This window comes from Corticium candelabrum, chromosome 5 (assembly GCF_963422355.1).
Source record: "Corticium candelabrum chromosome 5, ooCorCand1.1, whole genome shotgun sequence".
In the NCBI taxonomy this organism is placed as follows: domain Eukaryota; kingdom Metazoa; phylum Porifera; class Homoscleromorpha; order Homosclerophorida; family Plakinidae; genus Corticium; species Corticium candelabrum.
In genome coordinates, this window is record NC_085089.1 from 7,789,496 (window position 1) to 7,810,526 (window position 21,031).

Here is a 21,031-nt window from a genome sequence, read left to right on the forward strand (position 1 = left end):
TCATTGGTTCGTCATACATGTACCCGGATATTGTGCGCCTGTTTGGACGTGCAATCGATGGAACTTGTTCGTGAGCGAGACTTTGAGGTCTAACTATACTAAACTTTCTGCTTCAGTATTTTCTAGATTGAAGAAACGCTTCTAACAGCGTAACGTTTTGTGTGTTGTAGGAACCGTTCAGTGTTCCTCAGTTTGTGGAAGATCTCACGTCGCAGGTTCTACGTGAACCAGACGGAAAGAAGCGAGATGAAGACCGGATCGATACACGGTCTCTTTTGGAAGCGTTCGAGCGATCAATAGACACTTTGCAAGGAATGAGCGAAAAGACATCGAGAAGAGTCGAAAAGTTGTCGAAAGTGTGTCAAGAAGAGGAACGAAAATATTACAGCAGCGTGTCGCAAGTTGAAAAAGGAGTCTCAGTTAGTTTCTTTAGGTTTTGTTGTTATCATTTGATGAAATGTCATTTGTTATTATTAAATTAATATGGCAGCAAGCTTATCATCATTTCCAGGAGTTAGATGAGAGGATCAACGGAGTTGCTACCAAGGTCGTTCATTTGGGAGATCAGTTGGAGGGGCTTAACTCTTGTCGAAGCCGAGCTGAAAATGCCAGACAAGTCATGCAGTTTTTCTTAGAGTTTTTTCAGTCTGAGGAACCTTCATCTGTTATCTTTGTTGATCCATCTCAGGTAAGCCTTACCGTGCACTTGTAGTTTGTCAGCTGTGGAGTTGTTTGTGATCGAATGCAGAGCAGATTGTTCGAGTTGTAATTTTGTGTTTAGCTTCACAAGGCAGCAGAAGTGATTCAAAAACTCAACTTTCTTTGTCAAGACTTACCTAACAAGTTTCTTGACGTCAAAATGCGGATTGCAAGTTGGTTGATTTGGTCATTCTTTGCTAATACTAATCCAGAAATTTCATACTCATAATTTAGTGTATACTTCTGCCCATGAAGTAGTTTGTACACATGTTATTTTCGTACGAGACATTGGTACTGAACTGTACTGTAGCCGAATTTAAGTGCATCTATCTATAAAGTTTAGCATTCATATTACTTTAGTACAACCAGGAATCTGAACGAAAATAACGAAAATTTCATGAGTACAATAATTTCTGGATTTGCAGTATTTTGCTCACTCTTTTATCTATGTGCTCATTCTTCCGGATGCCACTTACCTGATTCTGCTTTTTCGGTCTTCCTACTCAGTGCAGCATAGTCTTCTTATTAGTATTCACTATACTATACGGTGTACCTATGTATTTGCCTGCTTACATTCTGTTATTTCTTGGTTTTATGCAGTCTAATGCTTGGCTATTTATGTGATTTTAGGGAAGTATGTTGAAATTGAACGTGCTCTTTTGCAAGAATTTGAAGCATCTCATGTAGCTGGTAAAATTTCTCGTATGAAGATGTGTGCAGATGCCTTGGTTCAATATAAAGTAGGTAATTTCTTTGCTATTTACAACAACGATGAACATGATAATATGATCTATAGGATTATAACAAATGTGTGCGCAGTTTCATCAATCACTGCCAAAAGGTCCGGTTATGGTGTAGCTTGTTGCAGTAGATATGATCTGAAAGTTGTTGCTGACTATAGGGTGCTTTTCAATCTGGAGATCTATTTGAGGAGATGTACAAGCTAACTGGGCAGGTAACAGGGGAAATAATGATATTGTGCTATTTCATTAATAACTGCAACAGCTTTCACACCTAGCAGTGATAACAAATGTGACACTTTACTATATCAGAAAAATGAGCTCTAGATTTAGGTTAAAAGTACACGCATGACATTGTGCATTTAGGTACACGTCGTGCAACTGTTGTACTGTTCTATGCAAGTAGAAAGTGAATGGTAGGTTATTTGTTTATAGTGCATACTAATAGGTGCTCAGAAAGAGATTGTCGTGACTTGGCAGACTGCAGAATTGCTGCAGAATTTACTATACAGTCATGCCATTTTAGTACTTATGCTCTTTTCTCTCATCTGCTGTCGAAATACACATACGCATTGAATGAATTGATGTTTGGTTTTAAGATAAAAATAATTAGAAATAGCAATAATATTAAATAGCAAGTGACTATAACAATTATGTCTAGTCAGTAGTGCATGTGTACACAGAAGAGACATCAATAGATAATTACTGCTTTGGTGTTACTTATTGATTCTCAAGTGTTATGCAGGTGTGTGACTTAGTCAAGTCAGTGTTTCCCTCACCAGAACCAGTAGCTGATGAATTTATTCAAGACCTATTTGAGCGACGACTTCAGGTTTGTTGAAATTGTGAACGAACAGTTTGCATACAGACACTCACAGAAAGACATGCAGACAACATAACAGATGTCTGTTTAAGAATGTAAAGCACTAAATAGCAAAAGAAACCGACAGTTATGTGAAAACATTTAACATAGGAGATTATAATGATTCACTATACAATTCTACTGTCATACAATATTTATGTGTATGACAGTAGACATATGTGTATGTTATGTCTACTGTCTAAACGGTTGCATGACTGGCATGCATGTTTATATGCTTATGTTTTGCAGCATCATGTTTACATGCTCTTGTTTTTCAGCATCACGTAACAGAGCAACTATCTGCAGCTAGGAACCAGGAAGGCTATCTTGCAACGTTGTTTACTCTTTACACAAAGTATGTCACTTGGTTGACACACCTGTTGCTGGTAGTTTTCTTAGTATAGTTTGACTTCTTTCTCAATTATTGTTCTGTTACATGTAATGATTCTGAGACATTATATGTGAGATGCTAGGATGCAGATGCTTTGCTTGTTGTTATTGTTTCATATTTCGCATTCTGCTTTCTTTGTAGGACACAGAAAGTAGCATCTAGGCTGGAGGAATTTAGACACTCTTCTGATTCAGCTTTTCTTACTCGTCTCACACAGTCTGTTTTTCTACCTCATCTTTCAACATACATGAAGTCAGAAACATAAACGATGACTAACAAAGACGAAAAATTCAGATGTAAAATTTTTGTGTACAACAAATAGAAAAGAAGAGAAGTTTCTGCAAGAGAGATACAGTCAGTTGCTGGCAGGATACTATGATTCTGTTGGGTTACATAGACCCAAAGGTGGTGGAGGGTACGTTTCTGTTTTTTCGTTACTTGTGGTAGCTTGTTAGGGTACAATTATTTTGTCTATTTTAGTTTTCGTTTCAAAAAGGGAGAGGGTGGAGGAAGTCGACCTGGAGAGACTTTTATCTCTGATGACGTTGCAACAATGATGTTGCATGAAAACAAGTTGGCGCTGAAACGATGCACTTCAGTATGATTCCACTTGCAGACAGTGTTGTTCTACACTCTATTCACAATTGTCTGTTTATGTTTAGTTGTCGTCAGCAGCTGATCTGTGTGCTAATGCAAGTGTAATTTTTGAAGTTTTGCTGGACTTTCTGTGCTTTAGACACTTAGACAATGCTGTCGATCTTGCTCTGGCTGGTAAGTTCATTTGATTTGTCTCTTTGTCTGCTCTATTTATGTTTTTCTTCTGGCAGCTTTGCCTTCAGCGGAGCCAAAGAATATGCCTGAGATCAGCCTCTTTCCAGTCATCAGTCAGCTAAGCAAGACATTCAACCTGTTGGATAAGCACTTTGTTGACAATGTTGTGCCACTCATCAGGTATTCAGTAAATTTCAGAGGCACTACTGTCTTAGCTCTTTTAACTTTGCGTAACTTTTTTTTGTGTGACATGCCACAACTTTAGCTTTGTCATATATTGGAATTGACATTTACACCATCAAACTAAGGAGCATGTTGCATTTTATCTTAACCGAGTTAAAAAACATTGTTTGTTTCGCTTTTTGTGCTTTCATCTGGATGCAGCATGTGAAAAGACTGGCTAATCTATCAGACAACCAAATTGTTAGTATTCCAATTTTTATATCACTCAAAAGAGACTGACGTTTGTTAGCTGTTGTAGTAGAGTAGCTCTTTTATTCAATGAAACAGTTTACACTACAGAATGTTTATAATACACGAGACATTTTGCTAGTTCTTCTCCTGTTCATGCTGAGTGTCTTCACAAGAAGAAAGAAGTTTCTACACAATTAGAGAAGAAAATGGACAGTGGCATTGACCAGGCTCTTACTTCGCTTGTTGGTTGGATCAAACACATACTCTCTAGCGAACAGAAGAAATCAGACTTCAAGCCGGAAGACACTGTCTCTTCTACTGCTGTAGCAACTGCAGCATGCCATCGTGCATGTGAGTTTCTTGATACCCAACGGCAGATTGTGTCTGGTTGTTTGGATGGGAAGAATCGCATAGCAACATTGATGGAACTGGGAATAAGATTTCATCGGTCCGTGGTTGACCACATACAACAGTTCACATTCAACTCAATTGGTCAGCACAGTACATTGTGTTTAGCATACAAATACTGTTAATTGATTACCTTTTTATTATTTAGGTGGCATATTTGCTATTTGTGATGCTAATGAGTATCGGATAATTGTCAAGAAATTTGAAGTAATGCTTTGATAACAAGTTAATATTCAAGTTAACAATTTTTGTAACAGACAGTTGTTACAGATGCCTTTTCTCAGTCATTTGTTTGAAGTATTATATTCATTGTGTAACCTCTTTATTGTTGAACCAAAAAACTTGAAGCAAGTATGCAGTGAAGAACCTATTGTGAGTTTTTGTTTTCACATTCACCTGTCTGCTATATTTCACTGAGCTGCTGTTCAGGCGTTTTTGGAGAAGTCTGTTGTGCTCTCATTTATTCAGCTCAGAATCGACTACAAGAGTTCAAGACTTGCCAAGTACTTTGCGATTTAATTAATACTACGGGCTCAGACGATTAGGAGTAGAATAAAGAGTTATTATTCACGTGATTGTAACATCCGGGACTTAAATATTTGAGCGGGTTTCGATACTCGTGCACGTACCAGTTTATGTACGCAGAGCAGAGAGAATGACTACTGTTCAAACACAGATTTTGTCGCTGAAAGGTAGTGCTAAGATGGTAACCGAGTTCTTTGGATACGCTGTACAAACTATCTTATATTCGAGAGCTCTCTATCCTGACACTTCGTTCAAGCAAGAGCAAAAATACGGTTTATCCTTGATGATTACTACGGAGGAAGGAGTCAAAACATTTCTTGATAATATCCTGAAGCAACTGAACTTGTGGCTGGTACAGAAGAAGGCACAAAAGCTTGTTCTCGCTGTGAAAGACGTAGAAACAGATGAAGTCATTGAAACTTGGAGATTTAACGTAGAAAATTCTAGTGAACGTGAAGAGGAAGAAGCTGACGTGGACAAAATTAGGCGCGCAATTCAAAATTTGATGAGGCAGATAATTTCCAGTGTTGCGTTTTTGCCTGTTCCGGCTGATGACATTAGACGTGCTTTTGATCTTTTGGTGTATACTGACAAGAATGCAGAGACACCGCCGTTGTGGGAAGAAACGGGTCCACAGCTCGTTGCGCATAAGCACAGAGAAGAAGTTCAGCTGCCTGGCTTTAACACTGGTATTCACAAGGTGGATGCATTAGTAGCTTACAAAGTTAACCTAAGTTGACTGGTGAATGGTCTTTTATTTGATATTGGATTAGCTAGTTCTAAAAACTAGCATACTGTAGATCTAAAGATAAGTTGCATCTATATCTAAAGCAGGTATTATTGTACCTATGTCATTCTTTCTATCTTTGTGTTGGTCATACAGCAACTGTGAATAGTAATTCACAATGGCATTGTGTATTTGTGGGTATGGTGATGGGTAATCAGTGATTGAAGGAATGAAATGGAGCAACTCATTGTTATTATTGGCTTTGATTATATGTTTGCTAGATGTTTACTTGTCTTGTAGACGATACCAATAGATACTTGTGTGTTCCAGTAAATGATCAAGTCACTCAATCGAGTGAATAGTGAATTGTAAATTAATTAAACAAACTGTCTGAGTCTGACATAAACTTTCATCTATCCTGCACCGGGCTTCTTATCTACACGTGATTCAGTGTAGTTTTCTGGTCTTGATAATTCATGTTGCAGAAAACAGACTAACCATGTTTATAGCAAAGAGTGTTTATTTTGAAATGACAACATCAACCATAACATTTATTATGTGAGTACCACCATATAGTCAAGTGTAGATGAGTACGTAATTAATAAATAAATAAATGACTTTTTTATACTTCAAGACAAGACGGAGGCTTGGATGTATAATTTAAGTCACTAACAACGAAGGTCAGTGTCAGCTGTTGTCTGAGCAAATTTTTCATTTCTGTTTTGATTTGTTTTATTGTCAATCATGTTTTTGCAGTGGTTGACATGCGCTGCAGTGACTACTACCGAGTATTGGTTCTACATGAGAGCTACCAAATTTTATATCAAGTGTATGTGTTAGCAATCTCATGAAAGCAAGGTAAACAGCTTGAATTGGTGGATTTTGGGTGTTGGGGTTATTAGAATTGACTACATTTTTGCATCACATTACAACAGTAAATTACTTTTATATTGCCTTCATCTACTAGTAGTTTGTACATAATATTATGTTGGTGGTGTTTTCAACAGTCAGCTAATAACTCATTAACTGAGTCTTTCAGGTACATCCTATGAATATTTGATGTTCCTTCATTATTGTCTTTCCTGTGAGGTGTTATGGTAGAAGAGGCTACATGTAGTGTGAGGAAACTAAACTTTCAGGTGACTATTTTTGTCATTGTTTATTTTTTAGAGTCCAAGTCACCACAATATATATTTTAGGACCCTTTTTGGTGCTAATTAAATTACATGTTGTAGCATTAACTAAGTGTACTCATATATTGTCTTCTTTAACTATTTTTACTGGCTGTTTTACTGCTGGCAGGGTCTGGTTATGTGGCTTGTGCTAAACTGCTGAAATTGGTTTTTCTAAGGCTTGAATGACTAGCCAGTTGGAGCCAACAAACACCGCATATGGTTACTAAAATTTTAGCTAAGTGAGACTACCATTGTACATTCTACTCTCTGTGATACTTCTAACAGGTCATCCAGCATTACACATTCTACTGTATCTAGAGATGAGGGAGGGGGATGTACTTTTACATTATGAAATCTGATAAGGAACATGTAGGTGGGCACTCTAGGAGGTGTGTGGGAGCACTTGATGAAATAGTTGTTGTGTGGGAGGGGAAACTTTATGATTGCTCTTTATGTATGAGTGGGAGGATGAAGATACTTGTCTGTAATTAATTTGGCAAGATCATTTTCTAGGCAATTTGCGTTTCTTGGGAGCACACCTTTATCACATATCACAAAAATGTGAGGGAGGTCACATGATATGTGTAAATTTTGGAATATTTGATGGTTAAGTTATAACATATGCCAAAGTGCTTTCTTGTATCCATGCAACTTGTCAGTTTGTAACAACTATTGTATTCTAAATTTGTCACAGATTTCTAAATTGTTTACTGGGTAGTATCTCTCATATATCATAACAGTAAGATTCCACAAGTGTCAACACCTAAACTTCCTTTAATATCTGTTAGAGTTGATTAAACTTTTTTTTATTCTGTTTGGCAATGGCAGTTTGCTGATCATATGTCTTGGGGTATACACTTGAATGATTAGTCCACACTGATCCTGAAGAGATGGGACTGTAATAGCTTTTAGCAAGGGTTGAAGCAGAAACACTGGCCCAATTACAGATGACATAGCGACTCCTCTCTTCGAATCTTCTATAGCAGACTCTACCAGTTCAATGACAGATGGCTTGCAAGGCTTCATGTTGTTGTAGAAACTCCACCAACCTTTGCAGTGTTTGACTAACAGATGGTAGACTTTGCCCGATTTCACCATACTAGCAGCATAGTAGTGACATGCATCAGACGTCGGCCTGATCAGGAACGTTCCTTCTGGTTTGCCCAATAGTTTGGCTCTGGCGCTGTTTCTGTCCAGATCTTTCCAATACCATTGTCGACTTCCTAATTGCAAGTGACCAGTGGGGTCACCTCTCCTGATGTCAGGACTAAGCGGAAGACCTTTCTTAGGACATTGAGTGACTGCCAACTGTTGTGATGGCTGTTGTAATGATTCAACAGTCTCATGACGGGAAACAGTCGGGATATACCTTGGATCGCCTTCACTTTCTCGTGAACTTGTCTTGGTAGAGCACTGGACGAATGTCCTTGAATGCTCACCGCACTCTGCGCTTGAGGTAGCAACCTGTGGGTTCATTTGAGCGCTCGCTTCTTCGCCTACCGCTTCGGTTGCCGACGACTGGCCGTTGTGCTGTAATCGGCGAAGTGACCTGCTGTTGCGTGGTTTGTTGGATTCTTGTCTGCTGACTGCACTCGTCGTTACATCGCTCTCCTTGCCACTTGCCATCTTTGATGATCGAACTCACCTGAAGTGAGCGTAACGTCATATATTAAAATAACGACCGTCTGGTACGAGGATCGTTTCCGCGGACTGGAGGCTGCGCCCACTTTCATTGGAATGATAACACTACAAGGAAAATTGCGCATATAGACTTCATCTGAGTTGTGCACGTCAACAATCCTCATGCGCACTTGGACCGGATTGGGTGGTTTTAGTGGCTTCCGTTCGTCACGAGTACAGTGCTCGGCTTGACGTTCAACTCTACAGTACTGTTCCTATCTGACAACCATAATAAACTATAAACTCGTTCATCCATACAGGAAAAGCGTCACCTTCTAGACGTCAGCTACTGGAAACGTTTGCCCTCCTACACTGTTAATTATTAGTGGTTGGTGTGTGGGTGTGTCTTGAGTTGAGTGCCTTAACTTAGATAGAACGGTTGTCTACTACTGGCGGAGGAAAAATCTCGAAGTCTAAATAACTATAATACGTAGTGGTTTGACTCTTTCATCCCTCATTACGTGCTTTTTCTAGATCGGCCATATTCTATTTGATTATCTTACCTTTTCCTAGAATTAAAGATCTAGAAGAAAACTTGTAGGAGCGAAAGATAATGATCTATTGGATATGTAGCATGTATCGTTTGATTTGATTCATCAGCATATCGTGACTCAACTATATTGGAGTGGATCAGAGCTTTTAGTAAGTTTCTGTTTGTGGGAGATGTAGCTACTCCAGTATAGGTGTAATGAGGAAGATTTCTTGGTGTGCTGTGGAACAGAAGTAACCTAGAAAACGGACACATCTCTAGTGTTCTTTCCTAAAATGTTCTTTAGGGACGTTATTGCTATGCCTTTTAATTTAGTTATTTTCCACAAACGTGCAATTCTAGGCGGTAACTCCTGTGCAATTTCTAACAGGAATGGTTTTAACATGAAGGTCAGTAGCGTCAACATCGCATTAGACGAAGGAATTTTACATACACTTAATTTAAGGTTAGAGATATCTAGGACCACAAGGTTTTGAAATACGGTATCTGTTCTAAATTGGATGCTGGAGATTGTAAATTTGTTGAGGAAGACTGTAGGTGTACTGTGCAGCAGGACAAGCGTTACGCGCTGTTATTTCAATAGCACACCAACTAATCATCTAAATTTCTACTATATTGTTTTCTCAAGTTTCTGTTTTGTGTTAAGACTTGTACGTATAAATGATGCTACATACCACTGTTTCAGCAAATCTCGTCTGTCTTTGTCTGAACGCTTTCTAAAATATCTCAATCTTCTAAATGCAATGATAATCAGTTACTCGTACATTCTCTGGCATTAGCTGATTGACTTTCAGTATTTCAGCTTCATTTACACAATCAAATTTTGCGTCATTGACCATGCATGCAGCTAAGTATTGATTAATACATATATATGAAGGTATACAAGTAACGAAAATTTTTTGAGACAGTCGTGTAAGGTCTTCTATAGGCTGCAAAGTCCAGAAGATCAGATGATGTATTCAACCACTTTTATTTGAGAGAAATTTCCTTTTTTGTACACAAAACACAAGTCAAATGCCATCTGCTTTGAGAGATTTCTATATGAAAATATAATGGGTAGGAGTCTAGAGGATCGAGCTTGTTTGTAAGTATGGCTTGTATGCATTCATACTTGATTAGTGCTGCAGGTTTGTTTTTGCAGGAACATGAAGAAATACCATAGCTACATGTATTTCCGCACATTTATTGGCATTTGGGTTTGTGGAGTTGACCAAGCTAGGTGCCATAGAGATGTACAATATACCACCAGCATATCCTAGAAAGTGAGGTTGACAACTTGTAGTTACAGACTTAGAGACTCAAGCATGTCGCAGCTGTTCTACTGAAACATTCCTAAATCACTGACGTACTAAAGAGCAAATCAACCAGGCCAAAGTTCATTTGATTATAGGTCCTAGGGACAAACATGGCACATAATTTATGTATCCTATTGCGCACGCGCACTGGGAATCTAGGATCACTGCATGTGTTTACATTAATTAATTAAGTTAAGTTTACACTTAGCACATTTGCTGTTTAATTTGTACACTTTCTTTTTGGAACATGTTCAGTCATGCAGTACAACTATCCAAGTTGGACTTGGTGCTGTAATAAAATATTGCACTCATTTATAATATAATAGATACGATAGATATGGACTGTCCATTTACTTGCTGGTTGCTTTAGCTGCAAACCAGGTTCAACTACCTCACTAAATCTACTTTTCATTTTACAGTTAGCTTATTGTCCTGCATGTCTTTGTGTTCTTGATTTTGATCGAAATGGGACCAACAGTCTTCTCAAAATTTGCAGCAGGCCACATTGTTGGTGATATTGATTTGCTTCCTCAGGACCAGTAGCAGGTGCAGATGGTCTTCGAAAAGCATTGGCTATCCGATAGAGAGTCAGAGAATTTGAACGAGACTTCTTTCGTATGACTTTGAAATATCCCTGGTATGATGGAGACATCTCTCTATACATCTGATTCCATTGATGCTGCAGTGTGGAGTCGGAACGCGTCATTGTCTCTGCCATGATGAAGCTTAGAACAAAATGACTTTATCCTGCATCTGCACTCACTTTTACTGTTGCCCTTGCACTTTAAAATTTGATTAGCTGCTATATGTCATCATGCACTTTGTCCTTTACACCGTTTTCCGCAAAGTATACGTACATTGATCCGGCTAGGGGCGGTAGAGACGGGAGTCAAACAAAGGTATCCGAATGTTTTCTTTGAGGTGTTCCGTTTTATTTGATCAACATCGATCAGCAACGTTGGCTGCGTTTGGTTGCGCTGTTGGGCGTGGCTGTATTAGACCGGTAACCGATTGTAGGCCTACTAACCGGGTAGACCTGGCTAGAGACCCACTTAGCAATCACATTTTAGGACTAGAATGGTGAGTACAAGAGGTCTTACTAAGTTTTTTTTAGTAGGTTCACACGCGTAAGTCCACTGCACCAGCGTGCAAATTATGAATCCAAGACCGCGAGATGACCCCGAGATAACCCGTTGCGATGATGTGTACGTCTAACTCGTTTAGTGCGCGCGTGCGCGGAGGTACAGTACCGCAAGGGTATACACTGCGCGGAGGCTGTGTGTGCACATTGCATCAGTTGAGTAAGCTCGGTGAACAATGAGCAAGTAAATAACTACAGTCATCTAGCTAGCACTCTAGACCATCATGTTTTCTCGTAAGTACTTTTGTAGATTGGTTGGCAATGGAAGTGAGGGAATAAGATCAAGTCTCGTGTGCAGACGTATGACAAAACGGCAGATATGCTGAAGTGACTTGACTTGATCAAATCGAGACAGAGGTCTTGTCAATCTTTGTATGCCATGGTCCCACGACAAAGATTGCATCTCTTTAACCGATTGCTGCACAAGCTGAACAACTGAGGATTGGCTTTTCTTCATGTTCTTATAAAAGCTCCACTTTCCGTGTCTATACTTGATTAGTGTGTGAACCACTTGACCTCCAGTAGTCGTGAAACTGATGGCAAAGACGTGGAATAGATCAGAGCAGTCTCTCACCAAGAACGTTCCGTTTGGTTGTCCTCTCAAAGTGTCCGTTGCTTTCTCTCTGCTCATTGGTCCCCAATACCAACCTTGGCGAAGTAGATCGTTAAAATTATATGGGTTTGTAATGGGTGGTGGCAATGGCAGATCGAGTCGTGGAGACGTTCTGGGACCGCACACTTGACAAGTTTTTCTGCTGCAGCAGACGGTACCATCTTCTGTTGTGTAGAGGTAGTAATGACAAGCCATCCTACAGCTGCTGAACTGACGAGAGCTATAGGGCTGACTGACCGCTCTGTCAGCTGTTCTGGTCTCCAGACTCTTTTGTTATCCTCTATTATGAGGAGACGGTGAAGTACCACTGTGATTGTGGCGAGTTGACACCTTGTGTCTACGTGTGGGGCGGTTACACACCTAGTTCACTCTCACCTCATTGTAACGTGATTTCAACAAGTTACCTGACTCATTTGTTCAGACTGACATGCGACTTGTCAATAATCGTTCCAGAGGACAATAGTAGAGCGTGTCTTAGATCTATAGCTAGTTAAAGAGTGTTGAAGTAGCTGTAGCATGCATAAACGGTTACCGTAGGAAACGCGTGCTCTATTGTTTGTATGAGGTTGTACGATAGCGTACGTATACGGTGTTATGTTTGAAATCTATTCTCCAGTTTCCCACCGGTACCGTAGATTGGAATCTTGGGTACCAAAGCCTTACAAGCGCAAGCCTCTATCCTATAATATTACTGGTATACGGGTCTAGTAAAGTTTGCATCACTGGCGAGGTAGAGATAGAAACATAACGTATGCAGACTTTTATAAAATTTAAATGTATCTTGAAATCTGCAAGGGTTCAGCTGACACAAATTTACAGCAAGTGCACAGTACATCATAATATGGTATAAGACATAAAACGACAGTAAAATACAGTCAGATCATTCTGTGACAATGGGAGTGTAAGCAATTCATTCCCAACTTATCAAAGTCCGAAAACAAGCAAAAACCTTGAAACTGTGATAAAGTAAATAAGAGAGTGTAGTAAACCCCTCCCATACCATTACTTTGCTTTTGTTGTAGCTTGAGGTTTAGCCTTAAGAGCCCTAAATTTTGCACTAATATCAAACAGCCACCCATCGAAAGTTCCTGGTCTCTGTTTGAGAAGAATCTGTCGCGCAGCAGCAACTTTTTTGGGGTCTGTTCCTGATTCCTTCTCTTCAAGAGCCATCCGTATCAACTCAGGAGGATATGAATTTTGAGGAATTGGCACTTTTCGACCCAGGCGATCTTCCAGAGGATAAAGAGGATAAACAAAACTTCTCTTCATTTCCGTCCCAGCCATCAGTCTCGGTTCAGCGTTGACCAGCATTTGACCATTCTGATTTAAGAAGTTGAATAGGAAGTCCATCTCTTCATCAAGACCACGTGTATCATGGATCCATTTCTTAGGAATGTTCTCAATATGAAGGATCAACTTTTCACACTCTTGAGAGAGAGGACGAGTAAAGATGCCATAGTAGACCTCAATGATTGGTGTACCAAGAGGTGTTAGCAGCAAGGATGGACAGTAGGCAGCAAATCCTTTGGCAAATGAGCTAACAAAGTGAAATATCATGTGACCATCTTGCTTCATCTTAACAACACGTCGAACGTCCATTGCATTCATATCTATGAAAGACTGAAACATTGCTGATATTGTTTGTCGCACATCAACATATGAATCATGACCATATCCAAGGCCACGAGCAGCAGTACGAGATGTTTCTGATTCAATCATTGTATACAGAGAGTGACCAATGCCAACGGGACGATGGAGCGGCCATGTAGAAAGTTTGTCTAAGTCCAGTTTTTCCCATACTGGCTCACATGATTCTGTTGGTTTGAATGCCACTAAAATTGCCGAATATTCCCCAATAATAAGAGACTGACAATTAGTTGCATTTACAAGACCAGGAAAGTGCAATAATCCTGATGCTCTCGTGTCCACCTTTGTTTCCTCTTTCTTCTTTTTCTTCTTCTTGTGCAAAATGGTTTTTTCAGATGCTACAGACATCACGAGACATGTCTTCTTTTCTTGAGCAAAAACAAGCTGTGAACGACCAGAGAGCAATTGTTCACCAACCATGTGAACTTCATAGCGATCTCCATACTCAAACAAAGATGTCACAGTAAACAAGTCAGACTGCCGCTTAACTGTTGGAACTGAAGGAATGCAAGATGGAATTCTCACTGATTTCGGATAATCAGTGAGTTCTGCAAGGTCAGATTCCCTGAATGGAGAGAAAATGACCGTCCCTTTTTGCATGTCCATGCCAATAATGTGGAAACGAGACCTTGTCACTGCTGACCTTGGGAGTGTTATTTTCAACAAATTGGTGTCTGTGTCAACAGCTGCATTGTCAATGATTTGAATTCGATGTGAATTGGTGAAGAGCCAATCATGAGCATGACCAAATGATGTACAATTGTGCAAGTTTCCACCTTCTAAAACAGCCACATCTGCTAATGTTAGATCTTCTACCAGAACAAATCCAAGTGGGCAAATCTGTGCCTTCTCCTCCCCATTCTCTCTTAGCTGATAAACATATGTTTGAACCTCACCACTGCCCTCTTTAAAGAAATGATGGAGAGGTGAATCTGGTTGATACTCTGCTGGAAGTACACACTTGGCTGTTGTTTGAACATCAAGAGCAAAGGCTCCAAATTCAATCTTGCCAAATCGAACACGACTCTTGGCGTCGATGGCTTGAACTTTGCCATAAAAATGAGTAAAGATATCTTTTGGTCTTGACAACATTCGTGCCAAACTAAGAAGGAGATGCAGTATTGTAGAAATGGTAAGGCGATATTGGGGATGAAGAACATCATTGATCCTGAGGATTCTTACCCTTCCTGTGAATATCCAGAAGAGATTTGTGATCAGTTCATCGATCATCTTTTTGAAAACACAGTCTACTGCCCCTGGGACAAGATCAATAAGCATGGTCTGTGGAGAAGCAACTTTCCATTTCATCATCAACTGGGTATAGACAGTAGGCATCGATTTGTATCCCCTCCGCTCATCAAACGAAAGACCACTCTCAAACGGCAGGGAGCAAGTGAGTTGGAATAATGTTGGCCACACAGAATATGGAGCTGGAAGGATATCTTTCAAATAAGCACCCATGCTGATGCATGCACGATGTGAACGAAGTGAATGAATCCATAAAGTACTGTGGCATTCATTTCGATTCAACCTTGCTGAGTTGAGGAGCAGAAGAGGAAGGACTCCTTTTACATCACTAAGACAAGAGGTATCAATGACATCAAAGGTGAGGTGACTTGGTAGCCGATCTACAACTAGAGATTCACAATCTCCAATGTCAAACGTCAGATTGACTCGATCTAGTGCAAGCTCATTAGCAAAAACAATAGCAAGGCGCTGTACAGACATGTTGATTGTATAAAAGAGTGACTGGTTGTCACCACAGAAATCTACTTCTTCGGCTGCCATTAGAAATGCATGCAATGGATTGCATTGGTAATAAGGATACCTCTTCTTGACGAGATCTATCACAGTTGGGTTGACTTTTGTCAGTTCAAGTGAAAGTTCAACTCCTTCTTTGCCAGGCCTGAGACGACTTCCACTTTTCAAGTATTCCTTTGTTTCTTCCCGCATTTGAGGCGTTGGAGCAAAATCTCGCATTGAAATGGCATCCATCCTCAGCCTCCCTTCTGCAATAATCTTTATATCACGATCACTCATGTATGTGTCTTTCCTCAGCACCCAGTCATCCTTGTAATAAGGCTGAGCTCGGTCCCAGCGGATCGTTGCCTCTCTCCTAGTCATTGCTTCGTTGGCAGTCATTCTGCAGTCCTTCCACATGGACCAAATCTTGATGACCTTTTTCTTGTCTCCTGGTTGTAAGAATTTCATCTTCTCCGGAAAATTGGAAATTAGTTCACCAAGTAAATCTGATAGCCTGCTGCGGTGAGCAGGACTGAGCATCAGATCGAACCACAACGACGTAAAGAACTCGGTGAAGTCGGCTAGTGCCGTTAGGTCTCTCCTCACCAAAGGAGTCTTCTCAACCAGAGACAGAAGAAGGACGTCTTTAGCAATAATGACAGGGTCTGAGTCGTTGATCACTATCTCCACTGTACGCTTGTCACCCAACATTCTCCGTTTGTAAACGTTGAATAACACGTTGCGGACGTCGCCAACTCCCTGAAAGCAGAGGCGGAGTGGCTCAGTCGTCCTACGCAATGGAATGTCCTCACACAAATTAATAGTCTTTTCTTCTGCCATAGGACGAAACGGACGGGAATTCTCGTTCAAGACAGACCGTGCAGGATATACGTAGCGCTTTCCAGCATCACCCATTTCTACACAACACGTGGAAGAACAAGGAGATCCCGTATAACAGTTGGGTCCACCCACCACACACATGAATACGGTAGCCTCGCCCCAGACGCAGTGTGGATTGCAGTCCCGGATGCGCTTCCATCACCAGTACCTAAAATCGCAATATCGACAAGTACAGAGGCTAGAACAACCCAATCGAAAGCTCAGTTCCTAGCTAATAACATTAGTATGACACGCGCTAAAGAATTTGATTACATACTTACTCCCGCCCAGAAAGGTGGTGATGGAAACGCATCCGGGGCTGCAATCCACACGTCTGGGCCGAGGCTATGGATACGGCCAGTGCACGTGGTGGTGAAATACCTGTGTTTACGGTGGACGCGTTTGCTTTGTCAGCGTTTGAAGGCAATCCCGCCGCTGTTTGTCTTGTTAGCGACGAGCAGAAGAAGACATTGAATTTCGATGAGAATTTGATGCAGAAGATAGCAACGGAGATGAACTTGTCCGAGACTGCTTTTATTTTCATGGTTGACGGGAATTCGTTCCTTTCTGGTGAACGCTTTGGCTTGCGTTGGTTTACTCCCAAGTGTGAAGTTCCTTTGTGTGGCCATGCCACGTTGGCATCTGCTGCCATCATCTTCTCTGTTTGCAAAAACGCATCAGAAAATATTACTTTTGAGACACTGAGTGGTGAGCTGATGGCTCGCCAAAGTGGCAAAGGTAGCATCACTCTTGATTTTCCTCTCAATCCACCTGAACCGTATGATAGGGATAAGGTGGAGTCATTGGTGAGGGCAGCTGTAGGTGAAGTAACAGTGAAGGAAGTGCAGTACTCTCCAACCACCAAGAAATTGTTAGTCAGACTCGATGACTCTGTAACTCGTCAAATGTTAGAGAATTTAAATCCGGATTCATCGGACTTACTTTCAGCTCATTCAGGCGACTCTGTCCGTGGTGTCATAGTTACTGTACTTGGGTCAGAACCGTATAATTTCTATTCTAGATACTTTGCTCCTTGGGTTGGGATCAGCGAAGATCCAGTGACCGGCTCAGCTCATACAGTCTTGGCTGCCTATTGGTGTAGAGTTCTAGGAAGACAGGATCTGTTTGCAAGGCAATGCTCAAAACGTGGTGGCGATCTTCGACTCAACTTGAGGAGCGATGGGCGAGTTGACATTATAGGAATGGTACATATTGCCCTGAAGGGCACATTTCAGTTGTGAGGAAACTTTTGTTGTATGGTTTTATTTCTTTATTATGAACACAGTGACTAACTAAACAATCAATAGCTGAACATGAGAAAGAATTCACAATCCATTGCTTATCAAGGCACATTCTGCAATGTAAATTACACTCATATGCTCATGTATCTCAGCATTTGCATGAGTCTCCCTGTGGTTGTCGCTGATGAAGCCTCTTCAGTGTGCTGTCCCCATATTGAATACCTGAACCCATTCTCTCAGGATCCAATTCACCTATGAACCACAATACAGACATCATCCACAGTGTGGTGGTGGTGGTGGTGTGTGGTGGTGGCGGCGGTGGTGGTGTGTGGTGGTGGCGGCGGTGGTGGTGTGTGGTGTGTGTGGTGGCGGTGGTGTGTGTGGTGGCGGTGGTGGTGTGTGTGTGGTGGTGGTGTGTGTGTGGTGGTGGTGGTGTGTGTGGTGGTGGTGGTGGTGGTGGTGGTGGTGGTGGTGGTGTGTGTGTGTGTGTGTGTGTGTGTCAATTTTACTTGCTAACATTGAACAATTAATACATAACAGACTGCTAGATACCTCCTCTATTAGCAACAAATCTAGACTACTAATAAAACTGTAATAAGCAGTTATCTCCTCTTCACAAGTGGACTTAACCACTGCATTCCTATTCTCATTAATTAAGAGCAATATGAGATTCAATAGCAACATGTGAGACTAGTGATGACACATCTCTGTCATTACAACAACATAGAAATGAGCTGTGGAAGAAGATGCTTATAGAATTGGTTTCCATATCTATCTGTCTATATTCATTTGTCTTCTTTGCTTCACACATAACATACCTCCATCAATTTTTGACAATATTGAACGAGCACATTTGAGAAATGACTCTTCCACATTTTCTCCTGTCAATGCACTAGTTTCCAGAAACATAAGTTCTAAATAAAATGAGGCAACCATAACAACCAGACGTGCCCATCTGCAGTTGTATTTCCTACCATTTTCCTGGGCAAACCGACTTGCCTCAAGAAACGTAACCTCTCGATCAGCTTCTAAGTCCTTCTTGTTACCAATAAGGATAATAACAATATTCGGACTAGCGAGTGTGCGAGCATCAGTCAACCAATTCGTAAGTGCATTATACGTCTCACGGCTAGCAAACAACAAATATAATAAGATAAATATTATGTAAAGATCAATGTAAGAAAGATGAGAACACACGAGTCACCTCGCGATATCATAAACTAAGAGAGCTCCAGCTGCCCCTCTGTAGTAGCTTCTTGTCACAGAACTAAAAGTACACAAGAAGCCAATCAGATGTCCGTGTCATGAAGTAATGTCCCCTGTTTAGACGCACCGAAATCTCTCCTGTCCAGCTGTATCCCAGATTTGCAGTTTCACCGTCTTTCCAGCCGCGTTCACTAACTTAGATCCAAACTCAACGCCAATTGTTTGAGAATTTTCCTGTTTAACTAAAGAAATATTGTAATAGTACGTCACTCCTAAGCTTCCCAGAGAGACTCTTCAATTCAAGTGCCGTCTTACATCTGCCCTCAACAAAATGATGTAGAATACACGACTTGCCAACTCCGGAGCTGCCAATAACTAGAAACTTGAATAGATAATCTAGAAGGCAACAACAACTCAAAAGGGATTCCGTTGCATGAGCACTTAGAATACTACTATCTTACCGTAAGACTCAGACATCTCTGCAAAGATAAGAAGAAGAGAAGCAGTCGCCTCTCTACGTATTACGCATGCGTTCGGCCTATATTCGGGGCATCGTATCCAACCTTTTTTACTACGCATGCGTATGTAAAGACACAAGGTTACGCCTCTTCATAATGGCTGAATCTTACGGTGGGATACCAGTGAATGCTGGAGAACTGTATTACCCGAGACTTTTATAATGTCAACTCATTGTGATCGCAGATTATCTGTTCAAGTTTCTAGTCATTGGCGGCCCAGGCGTTGGAAAGTCGTGCATTCTTCATCAGTTCATCGATGGCAAATGTAAGACCGAGACGTCATTCTAGAGTCTCAGTGGGAAACCTGATGCCTAGGCTCGTGTTTCTCGTTTTTAGTTAAACAGGAGTCGTCTCACACAATTGGCGTTGAGTTTGGATCTAAGTTAGTGAATGCGGCTGGAAAGACGGTGAAACTGCAAATCTGGGATACAGCTGGACAGGAGAGATTTCGGTGCGTCTAACAGGAGACAACACCTCATGATACAGACTGTCGTTAATACATTTGACTGGCTTCTTGTGTACTTTAGTTCTGTGACGAGAAGCTACTACAGAGGAGCAGCTGGGGCTCTCTTAGTTTATGATATCGCGAGGTGACTCGTGTGCTCTCGTCTTTCTTACATTGATCTGTACATGGTATAACGTATATTTTGTTGTTTGCTAGCCGTGAGACATATAATGCACTTACCAATTGGTTGACTGATGCTCGCACACTCGCTAGTCCGAATATTGTTATTATCCTTGTTGGTAACAAAAAGGATTTAGAAGCTGATCGAGAGGTTACGTTTCTTGAGGCAAGTCGGTTTGCCCAGGAAAATGGTAGGAACTGCAGATGGATGCGTTTTGGTGGTTACAGTGGATGGTTGGCATCGGTGTTCTTGTCTAGAGCTTATGTTTTTGGAAACTAGCGCACTTACGGGAGAAAATGTTGAGGAAGGCTTTCTTAAATGTGCTCGTTCAATTTTGTCAAAAGTTGATGCAGGTATGTGGAGCAACGAGGAGAAACGGCAGACAGATGTTTGCTTTGTAAAGATAGAAATGCATAATGTGGTTCTGTTTAGCTTACTATACGTTAGCATTCATTCTAATTATGTTATATTGAAATAACCTTGGTGTGTTATATTGAAAACTTGTGTTCTGTATTTCTGTTTTTATTTTATTGACAGATTGACAGGTGGATTGCTACTAAGTAGACTTGATTGACACACACTGGACAAACTAGATAGGGGGTATTGGTTGTGCAGATAGAACTACCTGCTAGGTCCCTAGACACACAAATAGTAATGTGGCTGCAGCAAGACTGCACTCTTAATGTATAACAGAAAGATTGAAGTCTAGGAGTTTCCGGGTTGTTTCCAACCGAAATGGCAAGACTTGAATACAAAACTGTTGTCTTGTCAAACAGACATTCATGAATGAACATAACGTAAACAGACGTAAATCATTGGAGATTGATGAGTTGGAATTTAGTGTTTCTTGTTCTGTGTTTGAGGTGGACAGGAAAGAAGAAATGATGTGGTTGTGCGTTATAGGTGAATTGGATCCTGAGAGAATGGGTTCTGGCATTCAGTACGGGGACAGCACATTGAGGAGGCTTCATCAGCAACAACCACAGGGAAACTCATGCAAATGCTGAGATGTACGAGTGTAGTATATACATTGCATTATTTCTTGATAAGTCATGGATTGTGATTTCTTTCATATAGTGTGCAAACCTTTAGTTATTGATGTATTTACTTAATCATTTTTGTTCATAACTGGATATGTAATTGCTTCCTGGTAAAATGTGCAATTGGGGAAATGCATGCTTGCCCACCGCCAGCTAAGTGCTCTCAATGCTTTTAGAATATGCAGCACGTTTAGGAGTTT

The 21,031-nt window shown here is 40.7% G+C and overlaps 8 protein-coding genes across 8 annotated transcripts; 4 read left to right on the forward strand and 4 right to left on the reverse strand.

The window, feature by feature from the left end:
* Nucleotides 1-10: 10 nt before the first annotated feature.
* LOC134180147 (exocyst complex component 5-like) lies at nt 11-4,960 on the forward strand. Its single transcript, XM_062647237.1, has 18 exons — nt 11-87; nt 171-419; nt 491-688; nt 782-872; nt 1,330-1,439; nt 1,496-1,540; nt 1,601-1,654; nt 2,185-2,271; nt 2,580-2,656; nt 2,834-2,944; nt 3,015-3,107; nt 3,173-3,290; nt 3,355-3,463; nt 3,520-3,643; nt 4,017-4,369; nt 4,434-4,492; nt 4,556-4,657; nt 4,715-4,960. The coding sequence occupies exons 1-18, from the start codon at nt 58-60 to the stop codon at nt 4,802-4,804; spliced, it is 2,100 nt and encodes a 699-aa protein (XP_062503221.1). The 5' UTR covers nt 11-57; the 3' UTR covers nt 4,805-4,960.
* Nucleotides 4,806-5,792, forward strand: LOC134180148 (mitotic spindle assembly checkpoint protein MAD2A-like). Its single transcript, XM_062647239.1, has one exon. The coding sequence runs from the start codon at nt 4,941-4,943 to the stop codon at nt 5,547-5,549; it is 609 nt and encodes a 202-aa protein (XP_062503223.1). The 5' UTR covers nt 4,806-4,940; the 3' UTR covers nt 5,550-5,792.
* Nucleotides 5,793-7,364: 1,572 nt separating this feature from the next.
* LOC134180099 (suppressor of cytokine signaling 6-like) lies at nt 7,365-8,539 on the reverse strand. The gene is made up of 2 exons (XM_062647185.1): nt 8,524-8,539; nt 7,365-8,458 (listed from the first exon to the last, which is right to left on the reverse strand). The coding sequence occupies exon 2, from the start codon at nt 8,336-8,338 to the stop codon at nt 7,487-7,489; it is 852 nt and encodes a 283-aa protein (XP_062503169.1). The 5' UTR covers nt 8,339-8,458; nt 8,524-8,539; the 3' UTR covers nt 7,365-7,486.
* A 2,945-nt stretch (nt 8,540-11,484) lies between these two features.
* LOC134180293 (suppressor of cytokine signaling 6-like) lies at nt 11,485-12,510 on the reverse strand. The gene has a single exon (XM_062647420.1). The coding sequence runs from the start codon at nt 12,124-12,126 to the stop codon at nt 11,533-11,535; it is 594 nt and encodes a 197-aa protein (XP_062503404.1). The 5' UTR covers nt 12,127-12,510; the 3' UTR covers nt 11,485-11,532.
* Nucleotides 12,511-12,717: 207 nt separating this feature from the next.
* On the reverse strand, nt 12,718-16,257 carry LOC134180357 (uncharacterized). Its single transcript, XM_062647497.1, has one exon. The coding sequence runs from the start codon at nt 16,234-16,236 to the stop codon at nt 12,934-12,936; it is 3,303 nt and encodes a 1,100-aa protein (XP_062503481.1). The 5' UTR covers nt 16,237-16,257; the 3' UTR covers nt 12,718-12,933.
* A 287-nt stretch (nt 16,258-16,544) lies between these two features.
* On the forward strand, nt 16,545-17,553 carry LOC134180526 (phenazine biosynthesis-like domain-containing protein). Its single transcript, XM_062647701.1, has one exon. The coding sequence runs from the start codon at nt 16,548-16,550 to the stop codon at nt 17,439-17,441; it is 894 nt and encodes a 297-aa protein (XP_062503685.1). The 5' UTR covers nt 16,545-16,547; the 3' UTR covers nt 17,442-17,553.
* LOC134180527 (ras-related protein Rab-4B-like) lies at nt 17,448-19,204 on the reverse strand. The gene is made up of 7 exons (XM_062647702.1): nt 19,109-19,204; nt 18,963-19,043; nt 18,775-18,889; nt 18,646-18,708; nt 18,416-18,570; nt 18,260-18,355; nt 17,448-17,693 (listed from the first exon to the last, which is right to left on the reverse strand). The coding sequence occupies exons 1-7, from the start codon at nt 19,122-19,124 to the stop codon at nt 17,590-17,592; spliced, it is 630 nt and encodes a 209-aa protein (XP_062503686.1). The 5' UTR covers nt 19,125-19,204; the 3' UTR covers nt 17,448-17,589.
* Nucleotides 19,205-19,224: 20 nt separating this feature from the next.
* On the forward strand, nt 19,225-21,027 carry LOC134180528 (ras-related protein Rab-4B-like). The gene is made up of 7 exons (XM_062647703.1): nt 19,225-19,277; nt 19,350-19,430; nt 19,502-19,616; nt 19,693-19,755; nt 19,827-19,981; nt 20,049-20,144; nt 20,695-21,027. The coding sequence occupies exons 1-7, from the start codon at nt 19,262-19,264 to the stop codon at nt 20,796-20,798; spliced, it is 630 nt and encodes a 209-aa protein (XP_062503687.1). The 5' UTR covers nt 19,225-19,261; the 3' UTR covers nt 20,799-21,027.
* Nucleotides 21,028-21,031: the final 4 nt, after the last annotated feature.

Coding starts and splice junctions, on each gene's coding strand:
- LOC134180147 (XM_062647237.1), top strand. CDS start 58: ATGGAACTTGTTCGTGAGCGAGACTTTGAG. Junction 88..170: donor TTCGTGAGCGAGACTTTGAG/GTCTAACTATAC, acceptor TGTGTGTTGTAG/GAACCGTTCAGTGTTCCTCA. Junction 4,370..4,433: donor GTTCACATTCAACTCAATTG/GTCAGCACAGTA, acceptor TTTATTATTTAG/GTGGCATATTTGCTATTTGT.
- LOC134180148 (XM_062647239.1), top strand. CDS start 4,941: ATGACTACTGTTCAAACACAGATTTTGTCGCTGAAAGGTAGTGCTAAG.
- LOC134180099 (XM_062647185.1), bottom strand. CDS start 8,338: ATGGCAAGTGGCAAGGAGAGCGATGTAACGACGAGTGCAGTCAGCAGA.
- LOC134180293 (XM_062647420.1), bottom strand. CDS start 12,126: ATGGCTTGTCATTACTACCTCTACACAACAGAAGATGGTACCGTCTGC.
- LOC134180357 (XM_062647497.1), bottom strand. CDS start 16,236: ATGGGTGATGCTGGAAAGCGCTACGTATATCCTGCACGGTCTGTCTTG.
- LOC134180526 (XM_062647701.1), top strand. CDS start 16,548: ATGGATACGGCCAGTGCACGTGGTGGTGAAATACCTGTGTTTACGGTG.
- LOC134180527 (XM_062647702.1), bottom strand. Junction 18,890..18,962: donor TCATTTTGTTGAGGGCAGAT/GTAAGACGGCAC, acceptor ATATTTCTTTAG/TTAAACAGGAAAATTCTCAA. Junction 18,356..18,415: donor TCGGTTTGCCCAGGAAAATG/GTAGGAAATACA, acceptor CATTTTATTTAG/AACTTATGTTTCTGGAAACT.
- LOC134180528 (XM_062647703.1), top strand. Junction 19,982..20,048: donor TCGGTTTGCCCAGGAAAATG/GTAGGAACTGCA, acceptor GTTCTTGTCTAG/AGCTTATGTTTTTGGAAACT. Junction 20,145..20,694: donor TTTGTCAAAAGTTGATGCAG/GTATGTGGAGCA, acceptor TGTGCGTTATAG/GTGAATTGGATCCTGAGAGA.